At 39.4% G+C, this 13,112-nt stretch overlaps 1 protein-coding gene across 1 annotated transcript in view; it reads left to right on the top strand.

The window, feature by feature from the left end:
• The window catches only part of LOC126911843 (uncharacterized), a 57,712-nt gene extending 45,109 nt beyond the window's left edge, over window positions 1-12,603 (top strand). The window contains 14 exon segments of the mRNA XM_050700818.1: window positions 621-740; window positions 1,406-1,559; window positions 2,225-2,299; window positions 2,764-2,888; window positions 3,342-3,482; window positions 4,210-4,423; window positions 4,853-5,052; window positions 5,582-5,653; window positions 6,237-6,323; window positions 7,576-7,684; window positions 8,533-9,476; window positions 10,613-10,712; window positions 11,620-11,793; window positions 12,269-12,603. Coding sequence (XP_050556775.1) covers window positions 621-740; window positions 1,406-1,559; window positions 2,225-2,299; window positions 2,764-2,888; window positions 3,342-3,482; window positions 4,210-4,423; window positions 4,853-5,052; window positions 5,582-5,653; window positions 6,237-6,323; window positions 7,576-7,684; window positions 8,533-9,476; window positions 10,613-10,712; window positions 11,620-11,793; window positions 12,269-12,447 — 2,694 coding nt within the window. The 3' untranslated portion in view covers window positions 12,448-12,603.
• Window positions 12,604-13,112: the final 509 nt, after the last annotated feature.

Raw genomic sequence — 13,112 nt, 5'->3', positions numbered from 1 at the left:
AAATGAATTACAAATTAAAAATATATTTGTCATAATCATAATCAAAGTTTGGGAGTGCGATAAAGTAAAGGAAGAAAGAAAGATAGTGTTTTTTTATTTAGCACCGAGCACGATGCTCCAAAAAAAGAAACACAAAAAAATTTAACGCAAATAAAAATCGAGGAAAATTGAACGAGAAGGTGCGTAATTTCTACGTTTAAAATGTACGTAGAAGTTACGTCATGCGATATTTCAAATCAATATATCTTCAAAAGTATTTCGATATATCTTTGATGGTATGCTGTCACCCAAGTCAACTCATACCCTGTCTGTATATAAAATTTCATCAAAATCCGTTCAGTAGTTTCAGCGTAATTAACAGACAAACATCCAAACAAATTCACTTTCACATTTATAATGTTACTAACGACCCGCCCCAGCTTCGCATTGCAGCTATGCATGTATTATATACGCATGTATTATACATATAAACCTTCCTCTTGAATCACTCTATCTATTAAAAAAACCGCATCAAAATCCGTTGCGTAGTTTTAAAGATTTAAGCGTACAATGGGACATAGGGACAGAGAAAGCGACTTTGTTTTATACTATATATGTAATATGTATGTATGATTTTACAGGAAATGCAAGCGGCCGAGAAGCAAGTGTTGGACTTCACCCGGCGACTGCAGAACTGCGAGCGACAACTAGCGGAGTCGAGGGCCGTGCAGGGGAAACCTGAGAGGCCTACGCAATCTCAGGTATGATGATATTGAATATTTGATAAATTATTTAGATTAAATATGGTTACAACATCGTCGCTTGATTGGATTGGTGACACCACCCTTAGTATGAGTTTGCTTTACGTTTAAAGTAATCGAAACGTAAGCGCGTTCGACGCTCTGATTGGCCGGCTCGAATAAACCAACCAATTAGATAAACTCCTTAATTAGAATAAGCATGTTGCCATATCGGGCATAGTTCCAGATGAAAATTATCGTTCGATTGGTAGTTACTCGCATTTGCGAACTTTCTCGAAGCTAAACTCACAAAATAATCCTTAATTAGGCACTTTTGAATCGTCAAATTGAATTTTCCGTCAGTCTGTCTGTTAGTGACGCTAGGTGCTTAACCACCGATAAAGTCACCACAGAGGGATCTCAACTCCAGAGCTGCGGACTACCTAGCGGGTTTACCGGGGCTCCGGCTAGAAAAATAGGTGTTTAGTCAGTAAGAGTCTGACACTTCCTCTCTCCTCGCCCTGGCGAGAGAAGGCATTGGATGATTTTCCCCCCTTAAAAAATCGATGAAGTCTAACTGATTATATCAATAACAAGTATCCAATGTCAAATATTCCCATTACATATTATTCACATAGCTGAAAAAAGCTTTGAAAAAAAATTCAACAAACATTATCCTTTTACAGCTTGAGCAAGCAGCGTTGCAAGCGAAGCAACAACAGCTGCAACAACAACAACAGCTGCAGCAACAGTTGCAACACCAGCAACACTTGCAACTCATCGAGCTAGAGAAGCAAAAGCTAGAGAAGCAGAAGCAGGCTGCTACTGCTACGTTTATTAGTGAGTTTTATTACTTTAACCCTTTAACCGCCGCAGTTGTATATAAGCAACTTAATATTTTATAGTTGCTTATATACAACTGCGGCGGTTAAAGGGTTAATATGTTTTTTATGACCTAACATTGTATAGATTTAATACAATTATTTACCCTCTCCACTCCCATGTCAACAAATGTAAGCATAACTCTTACCCCCTCCCCCAAGCTTACGTAAACATTTTTTATTTAAAAAGTGTAAGTGTAGATTAGTGTAAAAAAGTAGTGATGACGTAATCATCATCTATTATTAGAACTTATGACGGGATATTTACCATGTTAATTCACTTTGGTGAGTTTCCGATATTTCGGCACTGTTGCAAGCGCCATGATCACGGATTAACGTCATAAGTTCTAATAATAGTGTTAGTGACCATGTCAGTTTAAAACCTTATAATTCATCATCTAAACTCCCCTACTGCCGATGCGATGTCATCAAAAACAATCACACAAAGATGGGCGTCTTTGTTTGTTTGTCACCCCCCCTCCCCATAGTGCTTACGTTATACTTGAACGCCCCCATATTTTCATTATAATCTTCACTTTACAAAACCTATAACTCAACAGACTGACATACATGGGGCCATTCAAATACGTACATTGTTTTAATATTGAATGTGTTTGTCCCCAGGCGAGGCGGGCGGCGGTATGGTGTGTGTACGTCGCGCGCCGCCAGATGGAGCCACTGCCATGCCCAAGCATACTGGTCGGTATTATATTCTTGTAATAATTAGTGAACGATATTTAAACACGTGATTGTACTCATGATTACAAACAACTTTCCCGAAGATTTTTTTTTGTATACTCATTAGTTTTATTTTTATCACAATAATAAAGTAAAGTAAGTAAAGTTAAAATACCTACCTAGTTACTAGTCTTCCGATAACGCGGGCGCCTCGCTGCTAACAGCTGATCATGCGAAAGCACGCGCGCGCGAAATATTAAAACTATATACAGAAATTCGTCGTATATTGATCGTTGAAAGTAATAATTATTTCTGTAATAAAATAAAAAATACGTGTCTATATTCTAAAATAATCTACAAGATGGACAATAAAAATAAAAATTACTCTTCTACACTATTTCTAGTTTTCACAAGCAATAGAAATTACTATTCTATATTATATTCTATTTAATATTTTATTATTAAATATATGTTTTATTTTCCAGTGCTAACAGTACCTGCCGAAGAGCCGTCTGCCGCGGCGAAGGCGGCTGAAAGTGGTCGCAAGCAGACCTGGGAACAAGCACTAGCTCACATCAACCAACTAGCTAAGGGCAAGGATAAGGAAAAGGTAATACATGAATAATTTATATAGTACCCTTAGTATGAGTTTGTTTTACGTTTAAAGTAATTGAAACGAGAGAGCGTTCGGCGCTCTGATTGGCCGGCTCGAATAAACTAACCAATCAGAGCGCCGAACGTAAAGCTAACTCGTATTAAGGGTCCTGTTTATGGTATAAATCATCAAACGAGCAGACATTGATAAGCAAAACCAGATGTATTTCAAGTTTGTGGGTCTGCGGACGGCGAGCAAGGATAGCTCGCCTCCAGAACAAAATTGTAGTTATTATAAAAATATTTCAGGCAATTTCATTTGAAGTTTGCTCAAGAAAAGTAACTCATATTGATAGTAGCTACCCCCTTCCAACCCTCTTTTCAACGTTTTTGACGTGATTGATTAATAATATACGCACAAACACACACACACTTTCCCATATTAAAATTTTCTCCATATTATTCACAGAAGAAGCACAAAGAAAACAAGGATCAGACGAAACAACAAGAGAAGTCGACCAAGGATGTCAAGGAGCCAGCTAAACCCAACGCCGCGGTACCCGAGCAGCCGCTGTCCAAGAAACAGAGGAAGCTATTGGCCAAACAACAGGTATTCTAATCTAATTTTATCATAGGCGTAGCCAGGTTTTAGTTTCGGGAGGGGTTCAAGAAAGTCGACCCATTAAATGTGTGAAAAAAAACCTTCATACATGAGAAAAAAACAATAATTATGTAATATGTATTAATTTACGTAATAAACAGATTCATAGGTAGTCATAAAGTCCTTTGCCAAACAGGGGTTGTAGGTACTATGCTAACTAGAAAAATAACGCTCTGTAATGTCTAAGTGCGCATTTCGGGGAGGGTTTGAACCCCCAACCCCCCCCCCGGCGACGCCTATGAATTTTATTATAACTATCGTGAGACATACTAAATTAATGATTATGTTATCGCCTTACTCACGTAACTATTTGACGAGGAATGAGACTAGTTTCAAGCCATGCTAGAGGCATAATGTGGCTCTAGCGCTAAATAATGAGCAACATTCCATGACAAACGACACGGTATAAAAAAATCAAAGTGTATTGTAATACCGCGCAATAGTAGTTGTTTCACTAGTTTTCGCCGACTGCTTGGCTCCTTTTGATTATAGCGTGATGTTTATAGCCTATAGCCTTCCTAGATAAATGCGCTATACAACACAAAACATATTATTTAATTCGGACCAATAGTTCCTTAGATTAGCGCGTTCAAACAAACAAACTCTTCATCTGTACAATATTAAGTAAGTATAGAAAGAATTACTAAGTTTTAATAACCATCTCTTCTCTTCTTAGGCGGAAGAAGAAGAAAAGAAGAAACAGCAACAGCAAGAACCCAAAGCAAAGAAGACGGCAGAAGTGAAAAAACCCGACCCACCGAAACCCGAACCGGCTAAGACTAAAGCCGAGAAAAAGGCGGAGACTAAGAAGGAGAAGAAAGAAGAGAAGAAAAAGAGAAAGCTGAGAAGAATGAGAAGAAAGGAAAGGAGAATAAACAGGAGAAAGGTTAGTAGTATTATTTTTGTAGTCTTATTTTGTCGTGGGTGTCTTAGACCCGGCTATAAGGGACTATAGCCTCACGTCTTTTGTCGTGGGTGTCTTAGACCCGGCTATAAGGGACTATAACCTCACGTCTTTTTTCCCCGATGGGGTAGACAGAGGTACACTTTATGGCCCATAAGTCCCATGTAATAGGGGGTGAGCCTATTGCCATATACTGGGCATAATTCCAGACTCCGTGCTACTACTGAGAAATTTTCGAAAAACCCGAAAAACGCCCAGCATTTCTATCCTCGACCCGGGGATTGACCCCGAGACACCTAGCTCGGCAGTCGCATTTGCGACCCGTTTATCAACGAGGCAGTAGTAGCATAATTATGCTATTCATCTAAATTCATAAGATTCGACTTGTAACTTGAAACAATTATTTTTTTTACAGCGCCTCAACCCCAACCTAAGACGAAGCAACCAGCGCAACAACAGCAACAACAAGCGGCAACAAAGAAAGAGAACAAGAAGCAGCAGCAACAACAACAACAACAGCAGCAGCAACAGCAACAGTTGCAGCAATTGCAGCAACAGAAGACACAAGTTATTAACATAACGCCCGATACTACTATTGAAGTTGTTAGTAAGAAGGTAAGATTTTTTTATTATTAAAGCTTTGGTATGCTGTGCCACCAGAGATGTGCTATGTAGCTATGCTACGAAGATGTAATAGCTAAGATGTGAAACTGTGTCCACTGATACTAAAGTCAAAGTGAAAATTATTTATTTCTAAAAGACCGAGAACGAACTTTTGAACGTCAAAGCAAATAATGCTAAGCTATGTAGCTGTGCGAGCAATATGCGCGGCTCGAGTATCGATAGTAGGAAAGCCATCCATAGCACGCACCTTTCCATATTAAAACAGCTTAGCTGAGTCCCTTTCTACTAGTGATATATGTCCGTCTAGGGCGCCCTCTATACATATCATTTCTAATTTAAGTTTCAAAGAAAAAAAAGCTGATACAATATCAGGATAAAATGTAGCCTATATTTCTACCCGTGGTATAACAATGGGACGACAATTGCTACGAATCTTACATACGTCGAATCTACACTTTGGATCTAACACCCAATTACACTATCAGACTAGTACTTACATTGAATATTATATTACTTCCAGAACCAGTGCAGCAACGAGTTGGAAAAGCCAGCGTCATGCAGCATCATGGAACAGCTCAGCTGTGGAGTACAGGTAGGTCATATGTGTATTTGTAACTTGGTAAACGAGCAGACGGATCACCTGATGGTAAGTAATCGCCGCCGCTCATGGACACTTGAAATACTAGAACCGTTACAAGTCCTTTGCCGACCTTTTGGGGATTAGGTATTTAAGGGTTGTTGGGGAGTCGGGAATTGCGTAGATTTCGAAGGGGGTAATTGGGTCTCCGGTAATCTCTCACAGCAAGCGTTGTTTCACGTCGGTTTTCTGTGAGGCCGTGGTATCACTCCTGTCGAGCCGGCACAGCAGTGCCGAAGCATGGCGAACCAACGCTTACTATTCTTTGAGACACAGACAGATTTTACGTTATATGTAACAATATCACGTCACACGGACTTCAGTGTTCCGGTGTTTTCATGGTAGTATCTACTGTAGATCCTGGTGCACAGGAGTTGCAGCGGTATGGGAGGTTGTGGCGGGCTTGTCCCATTAAAATCACGTTACTATGTTTATTTAACAGAGAGGAGTGGAAGGAAGGTAGGGAGGCCTTTGCCCTGCAGTGGGACGATCATGGCTGATATCTAATCTAAATCTAATCTACTATGTTTGTATCCAGGTGGCAGACTTGAAGCTGCCTCCGGGAATAACCCTGACCAGAGTCCAGCCTTCCGACAAGAAGGAACCACCGCCTATCAAGTCTGTGGTAAGTTCAACCGAATAGGGATGATGACGGGGTATGAAAATTAAAAATCTATTCAGTCCGTCAGTTAGGTAATGAAAAAATATTAGACACGTTTTTTTTATTTTGTCATATAAGATAACAAATACTTAGATGAAACGAATTAAAGTTTAGGAGTGCGAGCAAATATGTCATTTCTACGTATAAAACGTATTTAGAAGTGACGTCACGCGATATTTTAAGTCGATATATCTTCGAAAGTATTTGTTTCCGTAAGAAAATAAAAAATACGTTTGTAATGTTTAAAATTATCTACAAGACGGACATCTATATATTAATACGTGATGCAAAAACTTTCGGAACCTTTTTACGAAAATTGCGCGGACGTAGGAGCATAAAATTTGGTACACTTATAGTTTATGTGTAGGAGAAGTGAAAAATGCTAATATTTTTCAAAAATAATGCTTATAAAGTACATTAAATCAATAAATAAAACATTACACACACTACCATGCATAGTATCGTATTTGACAAAACGTCAAAGTTGATAGACATTGCGATGATATTCTCACGTCTCATATGAAATGAAAAGAGGTTTCTCATTGAAGGAGGTTTGGTTATTCATGATCCGCCGGAATATATTAATTTGAATTTCACAAAACTAATAGCAATTTGTTAAATAAAAATTATCCTTGAACGTATGGAAAGTGGTATTGTAAATTAAATCGTATATGGTCGAATTTCGACCACTAGGCGACCACTAGTTAAAAATAAAAGCGTGTTAATAAAAAGTTGTCATTTACCTTATTATTGTCATTTATTTGAGTTTTGAGGTAATTAATTTTTGTATTTAAATAAAAAAATAATCATTTACCATTTACCTATTATTTGAGTTTTATGGCAAATGCAATTTCGATCTCGCGAATCTCACCCATACCCATAGCATTCCCAATTTATTACCTCTTATTTCATAATGGTTTAACTTTTTGTTGCATAGGCGTAGCCAGGGGGGCTTTGGGGGTTCGCGTACCTAGACATTACAGAGCGTTATTTTTCTAGTTAGCATAGTACCTACTTACATCCCCTGTTTGGCAAAGGTTTCTATGAGTACCTATGAATCTGTTTATTACGTATAACATAAATTGTCTTTTTTTGTTTGTCATGTATGAAGGAAGTTTTGGTCACACATTTAGTGGGTCGACTTTCTTGAACCCCTACCGAAACTAAAACCTGGCTTCGCCTATGATTTGTTGTTTAAAACTGTTTTCCTTTCCAGCCTCTATGGAAAGCGGGCCAGTTGCCGGCAGCGCCGACGCCCGTGGCCCGGCCGGCGCCCATCATCAACGCGGACCCTGCCAATGTCATGTTCAGCACTGCTCACCCAGGTCTGTTGTAGCCGTCGTCATGTTATTTATACTTATACTATAGGTTACCGGGGCTCCGGCTCAAAGTAGGAGAAGGAACGGGGTGGTTTTTAGTTAGTAAGAGTCTGACACTCCCTCCCGCCACACCCAAGGCGGGAGAAGTCATAGGATGATTTTCCCCCCTCAAAAAAAAAAAACAAAAAAATGGTATTTATACTTAGGAATGGGGGCTATTGTATTCTTAGTCACAAGAAGGGGCAAGATTATATTTTTTAAAAGATATTGCCTCTTCACTAGTATTTTCTCCTGTGTCGTGGGTGCGTTTACAAACATACAAGTTCACATACACATGACACCCAGAACCGAAACAACAATTTGTGGATCACACAAAGAGTTGCTTCGTGCGGGATTCGATTGCGCTACACGTTGTTTACATTTTACAACTGTACAGTGCAAATGTAAGAAGAGACTTATTTGTCCAATCACAACCGCTTGCAAATATTGAATGTCTAATGGTGTGACATTAGCTAATTCCCTATTGGATGGAAATTGAGATTTTTACGAATAGCGTCATTTGGTTGCCAAAAAATACAATATATCTCATAAGAAGATAATGATGTGTGTGTAATAGATAAACATACATTTTTTGTTTAAAAATGTAACCATATACACACCACGTTTTTTAAACGCGCCGTCGGTGTCGACGCGCGTGTAAAACACGCGCCGGTGCCGCGCGTTTATTTCGATACAAACGACAACAAACTGCTCTGTAGGAGAAAAACGCGCCGGAGCCGCGCGTTGAAAAAACGTGGTGTGCATAGGCCCTTAATGTCCACATAAAATAACTAATTTACAAATCTTGTCCACAGAACCGCCAAAGCCAGTTATAATAGCCGACCCGCCTCCCGTACCGGGTAAATCGAAGAAGGCAAAGAAAAAAGCAAAGAAAGCAGCCGCGGCCGCTGAAGAAAAGCAAGATGGGACCAAGATTGTCACCCTTAGGAACCCAATGTTCCACCCGAACTTACCACCAGTTCAAATCACCAATCAACCAGCGAAGAAACAGGAACAGATTAGAGTACCAGACCCAATACCGATGCCACCGAATGCCTGCCAAGCCACCATCACTCCTACATCAAACGGGATGTTTACCATAAGGAATCCTTTAATGACAATGATGCATCAACAAAGCTTAATGGGAGTCAGGGCTCCGAGCCCCCAACACCCCATTTACCCCCAACAATACAATTATGTGAACCCCAACACGTACAATCCAATACAAAACAACAACTCCCAATACATTGACCCGCCCCGAGCTTCACCGAAGTCAGATGATTTCCAAACTCGAATAATGAACTTAGCTTCCTTTACACAGAAGAATGATGAAGGCTACTCCCTGTTTAAGACACCGGATGATCAGCAACAAAGGAATTTCCTAACACCGGAGTACTTTGAAAACCAAAGCCCTAAGTCCGTGGTGTCCCCAAACCCTATAGGAACTCGACCGGAACCGAATAGAGCATTTGACTCAGACATTTCTCTCTTTGCCAATCCGATTCAAAGGCCTGAACCTATAGGAACGCCTATGAAGCAGGAAGATCAGCAATATACTGGTTTATACACCCCCTTTGGTCAAGAAGACCGTAATGTCTTCAGAAATGCCCTTTTCAGTGATAAAAGTGATGATTTAGGGTTGAAAAATGTGGCTAACGGTGATACGTTGCCCTATTTTCAGCGTTTAAGGGTTGGATCGAAGTTAAATAATGAAGTGTCTATACATCATGTTACTGAGTCGAAATTCTATAAGACGCAGGTAAGTCCAGTTTTTTACTAGCTTCACTGACTGACAGACTGACGGACAATTCAATTTCACGTTTTAAAAGTGCTTTATCTAGGATTAATTGAAATAATGAATGACTTTGACTTTTGGTGTTTTATAGTAGGTGTGGGTTCGATTCCCGCTCGGACATAGTTTTGGGGGTTTTGAAGTCTGTGTTTATGCCAGTGGGAGATGGGTGTGATGATTTCTAGTTTCATGTTAAAGTTGAGATTGTGGTGTCATGGGTTCGATTCCCGTACCGGATGGTGAAGTTGAAATCGTGACTAATTTATTTTAATGTCCGTCTTGTAGTTTTTTTTTAAATTTTAGACACGTATTTTTTATTTACTTACGGACACAAATACTTTCAAAGAAGATATACAGATTTAAAATATCGCGTGACGTCACTTTTAGGTACATTTTATACGTAGAAGTAACGTATTTGCTCCCACTCCTAAACTTTGATTCGTTTTGTCTAAGTATTGTTATCTTATATGACAAAATAAAAAAATACGTGTCTAATATTTTTCCATTGCCTAACTGACGGACTAATTAGATTTTTAATTTTCATACCCCGTCATCATCCCTATTATCCCCATTAAAACATTTGTATATAAATAAATACGGACTATTCCGTTATTTATATTATTATTTATTTATTTATAGTTCCTATTGAATAGACAGGATATATCTGTGATAAACAGAAATATTATGTCTCTTTAAAACAGTATTACATTCCCATTCCCAGATCATTTGATAAATTCCATCCAAAGGTTGTCTGGAAGAAATCGCCGTGTGAGATAAGACCGCTCAATGTACTCTAATCACTATTGCAATGTAAATGTGTTTTACGTATGTGTGCAATCTATACTATCTGTACTAATATTATAAAGTTGAAGAGTTTGTTTGTTTGTTTGTTTGTTTGTTTGTTTAAACGCGCTAATCTCCGAAACCACAGGTCCGATTTAAATAATTATTTTTGTGTTGGATAGTCCATTTATCGAGGAAGGCTATAGGCTATAAAACATCACGCTATGACCAATAGCAGCCAAGCAGAGCGGGTGAAACCGCGCGGAAGTAGCTAGTAAAGTATAAATTAAATAAATTATAATACTATGTCCCCCCTGCAGGAGCCGGGCCACCCCCTAGAGTGTGGAGTGGGTGAGGAGTCGCTGTTCAGCAGGCCGGCACACGCCTGGCCGGACCAGCTCTACTCTACACATAAACCTGGTATGTATACTATACATTGTGTTCTTACAATAATATTTCTTTATAGTATAAGCCGGTAAACGAGCATACGGATCATAACACGCATCTTTCCATATAAAAGCATAGTTTAGCTGAGTCTGTTTCCACCAGTGCTAAGCTATGTGTACCAATGAATATGATTGGTGGAAGCCAAACGCATCCACAGCAATGTAGCATAGCACATCTCTGGTGGAAAGCATTCATAGGTTCATGGGATTTACCTATATATTTAATAAGTCTAAACTTGATATATCTTTGGGAAGGCAGTCCAAGTTTCCATCAGTGACCTTCTAATTCCATCGTCAGATCAACTCACTCGATGGTACTATGATATTGTAATGTGTTCTAATATAAGTGTCCACTGCTAAGAAAATGCCGCTTCTCAAAGGAATAACCATTAATCTTGTTCAATACTTATTGGGGATTTCAAACTTATAATTAGAAATTATAAGCCCAGCATCACCATGTTTTCTTTCAAAAAACATTTTTAAATGTACTAGCAAACCCCGGGAACTCCGTTTCGCCACCAAGGATTTTCCCTGTTTTCCTGCACTTATCTTGATTTTCCTTTGCTCTAAACCTCACGGAGCCCGAGACATTTCCAACGAATGCAAAACCGTGGAAATCGGTTCGTGCGTTCTGGAGTTATAGCGTCGGGAAGGAAATACGACTTATTTTTTCTTTTTTACATACATATAAAAATACATACAAAAATCGCCAAACTGTGAGCCAGTTTGTTGGCGATAATGGCGCTCTTTAATTTACAATTCTTATTCTTATATCCTTTATATTATTATGTACTTATCTACTTTAATACTTTTTTTGTATAAAACAGAAACTTATCACATACTATTATTTTTTTTGCATTATAGATGATACATTGTTACAGGTGCGCAATCAGCCCGAAGTTCGCCTACGGGGTCGTCGGTCCAGTCGACCAGCAGTGGTGGCGGGGTCGGTGGGGTCGGTGGGGTCGGCCAGCTGCCCCCCGGCGCCGCCCCGGCCACCCCGCCCGCAGACGACCGGCGGTTCGGCCCCATAGGGGCTAGACATCCGCATCCAGGTACGTAGCCTAATATAGCATATATACTGATATGTACTTATATGGCTTATGTAAATGGTAGGAGTCGACTCACATTTCGCTCATATTTTATGCGATGCAACATCTCGCCTTATCCCCCATGGAGTAGGTAGAGTTGCGTATTACAGTACAGTATAGGCTGAAGAGTACCGTTCATACAATGTTACATACATACAATGTAACACGCATTTTTAATAGTTACATAAAGAGAAGTATTGCTGGGCTGGTTTCGGTTTTTAAAAAATTTCTCATTAATAGCACGGAGTCTGCCATTGTCCTGTATATGGCAATAGGCTCACCCCTTATTACATGGGACTTATAACACATATGGCCGAAAGTGTGTGTACATTGTATAGCGGCATTACGTGCCTTATCTCTGCCTACCCCTTCGGGGATAAAAGGCATGACGATGCTGTTTTTTTATTAATACAACAACCATTATTTCCCATTATTCCAGAATCGAGCGTATTCCTCCCCGACTCCAGCATAACGAATCTATCTTCACTGGAAGTGTCCGAACGGGAAATCGAATCCTTCAAGCGCTTTGACTTCTATTTTGAGCCGCCGCAGCATAAACCGAAAGTTCAACTGGACGTGAGAGACATCGCTGCAGCTTTACGACAAAATCACAAGTAATTAGCCACGCCCCTTTTGGAAAATGTAAACAAATATAACTTGGTTAAAATGTGGACATTGGAGTGTATTGAGAACTTTATATTGATTTAATTTAACCGTCTCACTCAGAGACATTTAATGATCACTTAAACTGTTCCTTAGTAACGATTTTGTAACCATTAAATGACTCTGATGCCCGAATACTCAAACGCTGCACAATTTTAAGACGCTCTCAAATGTAGTTCTGTCACTGTCAATTCTTTATAAAATGACAGAAATAGCACGATGTTTAAGTACGACTAAATTGAGTAGCGTTTGTGTATTCGGGCGTAAGACATACGAAATTAATATTTTAGATGCCAACAAAAATCTGTTGAAGGCAAACCCTATGCTAGCGCCGGTCATATTCTCTTCAAATCAATCACTTATAATGAAACAACGCTTACGTTGACTGATGGAGGTCACCGAAGACCCAATGACCCCCTTCCCAATCCCCCATTCCCCAACAACTCTTAAATTCCTAACCCCCAAAAGGCCGGTAACGCACTTGTAACGCCTCTGGTGTTTCAAGTGTCCATGGGCGGTGGTGATTGCTTACCATCAGGTGATCCGTCTGCTCGTTTACCGGCTTATACCATAAATATATCCAAGGACTTTATTTTAATAAATATTATTTAATTATAGTT

The sequence above is a fragment of the Spodoptera frugiperda genome, chromosome 19 (genome assembly GCF_023101765.2).
Source record: "Spodoptera frugiperda isolate SF20-4 chromosome 19, AGI-APGP_CSIRO_Sfru_2.0, whole genome shotgun sequence".
NCBI classification, from domain to species: domain Eukaryota; kingdom Metazoa; phylum Arthropoda; class Insecta; order Lepidoptera; family Noctuidae; genus Spodoptera; species Spodoptera frugiperda.
Note: the sequence above shows the minus strand (reverse complement) of the source record. Positions and strands in the feature narration are given on the sequence as shown.